At 33.9% G+C, this 2,708-nt stretch overlaps 1 protein-coding gene across 1 annotated transcript in view; it reads left to right on the top strand.

Moving 5' to 3' along the window:
- FAM179B (family with sequence similarity 179, member B) overlaps positions 1–2,708 on the top strand; it is a 164,925-nt gene that overhangs the window by 60,352 nt on the left and 101,865 nt on the right. Inside the window, exon 4 of the mRNA XM_011996232.1 lies at positions 1,216–1,518. Coding sequence (XP_011851622.1) covers positions 1,216–1,518 — 303 coding nt within the window. The remainder of the gene's footprint in view (positions 1–1,215; positions 1,519–2,708) is intronic.

The following is a 2,708-nucleotide window of genomic DNA, read 5'->3' on the forward strand; positions in this document are numbered from 1 at the left end:
AAATTAGCTGGGCGTGGTGGCGGGCGCCTATAATCCCAGCTACTCAGGAGGCTGAGGGAGGAGAATGGTGTGAAACCGGGAGGCGGAGCTTGCAGTGAGCTGAGATTGCACCACTGCACTCCAGCCTGGGTGACAGAGCAAGACTGTCTCAAAAAAAAAAAAAGAAATATTTTTAAATCTCTAGGAATATATGAGACATTGTCATAAAAGCATCAGAACCTGTTAATAGAGCACTGTAATTGAAATGAGGAAACTGAAAGTTTTAATTCTATATGTAAATCTGTGACTAAGTCTCCTATATTTCTCTACCCAGATAAGATTTTGGTGTAAGTAGAGGTTCTAACTGTCAGGTATGAATTAAAAATAACGGATATATAATATATACAGTTGTTTAAGTCTTCAGAAGAATGTTTGCTTTATTAATAGACATAAGCTAGGTATTTTGTCATGGAAAACCTTTTTAAAAACATTAAAGGAAAATTTAAAGGAACCCCTAAAAGATTACAAATAGACTTTTTATATTAGTTGAAGGATAAAAAGATCAATAAAAGACAAGGAAGAAGTAATAAAGAAAAAAAAATAAATAGCACAAAATAAGATGGTAGAATTAAAATCAAATGTATGAATAGTTTCCCTAAGTATAAATTGGCAGAACTTACAACTTAAATGACAGAGGTGATCAGATCTTATTTTTTCAGTTTTTCATTGAGGTGATCTTTTAAAGAGCATTACCTAAAATACATCAAAATAGGTTGAGAGAAAGTAAAGCATGGAAAAGATACACTAGGCAAATGTTCAGAGAAGAGCAAATAGAAACATGTTGATGATAAGGAAAATATGCACACCAAAACTAAAAACATTTTTAGTTCTAAAGAGGGTCATCGTAATGAGAAAAAGAAAATTCACCAAAAAGACAAGACTTCTCTGACATATGTATACATATACATGTATGTATGTATGTAATTGATAAAATTACAAGGAGAAAGTTAATTATAAATGTTAGTACAACATTTTAATGGGATAAAGAAGTTTTGAATTAGAAGATACAGAATATTTGAATAACACAAATGAAATTAGTCCCTTACCTCATACTATACAAAAATATAAATGCAAATTGGAATGAAAACCTGAATAGGAAAAGCAAAAAGCGAAAAAGCTTTTAACTTTTAGAGCTGTGTATACATAAATAACATATTATCTTTTGTTTTATTACAGTGTATGCTACCCTCAATTTTGGCAGTAAGACACAGCAAACATTTGGTAGTCAAACAGAGTGTACTTCCTCAAACGGTCAAAATCTAAGTCCAGGAGCCTACATCCTTCCATCCTATCCTCTCTCATCACCTCGAACTAGTCCAAAGCATACATCTCTTATTATATCTCCAAAGAAGTCTCAAGATAATTCTGTTAATTTCTCAAATTCCTGGCCTCTTAAAAGCTTCGAAGGACTGTCAAAGCGAAGTCCACAGAAGAAGCTTGTCAGCCAAAAATCGTCTGATCCTACAAGTAGAAATGATGGTAAAAGTCAATACTTTGTTCAAATTTATTTGTGTTTGAATTAGTACTTTGAAGTTAATGCATAGGGCTGTTAGATCTTTAAAAGCTAGTAAATAACATTTTATCTGTCTGAATTTAGTAAATATTTAGGAAAATATTTAATAGTGTGTTAAATGGATCAAATGTATAAAATTCAATTGAAATTCTCATTTCTTACATTGCCATTTCAGAATCCTTTTTGGAACCAGGAAAATACTGATACTTTTGTTTGTTTGTTTGTCTGTAAATAGAGATGGGGTCCTACTATGTTAACCAGGCTGTTCTCAAACTCCTGATCTCAAGTGATTCTCCCATCCCGTCCTCCCAAAGTGCTGGGATTACAGGCTTGAGCCACTGTGCTGGGCCAGAAAATAATAATGTTTTATAATGAACATGAATAGCTAATATTGTTTGAGAACCTACTAACAACTTTACAAATATAAGTAATAATGTTTTATAATGAACATGAACAGCATATGTTCTTTGAGAACCTACTAACAGCTTTACAAATATAAAATGTCATTCATACACTTATTGCAATTAATGCCTGGTATCCATTTATTCAATATTTATTGAATTTTTATTGTATGTTAAAATTAATTTGAAACTTTTTTTTTTGAGATTGAGTTTTGCTCTTGTTGCCCACACTGGCAACCTCTACCTCCCGGGTTCGAGCGATTCTCCTGCCTCAGCCTCCTGAGTAGCTGGGATTACAGGCATGCGCCACCACACCTGGCTAATTTTGTATTTTTAGTAGAGATGGTGTTTCTCCATGTTGGTGAGGCTGGTCTCAAACTTCTGACCTCAGGTGATCCGCCCGCCTCAGTCTGCAAAGTGCTGGGATTACAGGCCTGAGTTACCGTGCTCGGCTGAAACATTTTTTATTATTTGTTATAAACTAAAATACTCTTTCTTAACAATAACCCAGTCCAAAAATCATGAAATTAGCATATGTAAGTTCATTCAGGACACATTCAGTCTTAAAATAAAAAGTTGACTGAGCCTAGTGGGTCATGCCTGTGATCCCAGCACTTTAGGAGGCCGAGGTAGTTGGAGATGAGTTTAAAGATGTTTCACCTTTAAACTATCCTACAAGTCCAGTGTTCAATTTATCGCATATTCAGTCAATTTTATTACTTTCTTTTAGCGCTATACTTTGATTCTCTTCTATT

This window comes from Mandrillus leucophaeus, unplaced genomic scaffold (genome assembly GCF_000951045.1).
Source record: "Mandrillus leucophaeus isolate KB7577 unplaced genomic scaffold, Mleu.le_1.0 Scaffold505, whole genome shotgun sequence".
NCBI classification, from domain to species: Eukaryota; Metazoa; Chordata; class Mammalia; order Primates; family Cercopithecidae; genus Mandrillus; species Mandrillus leucophaeus.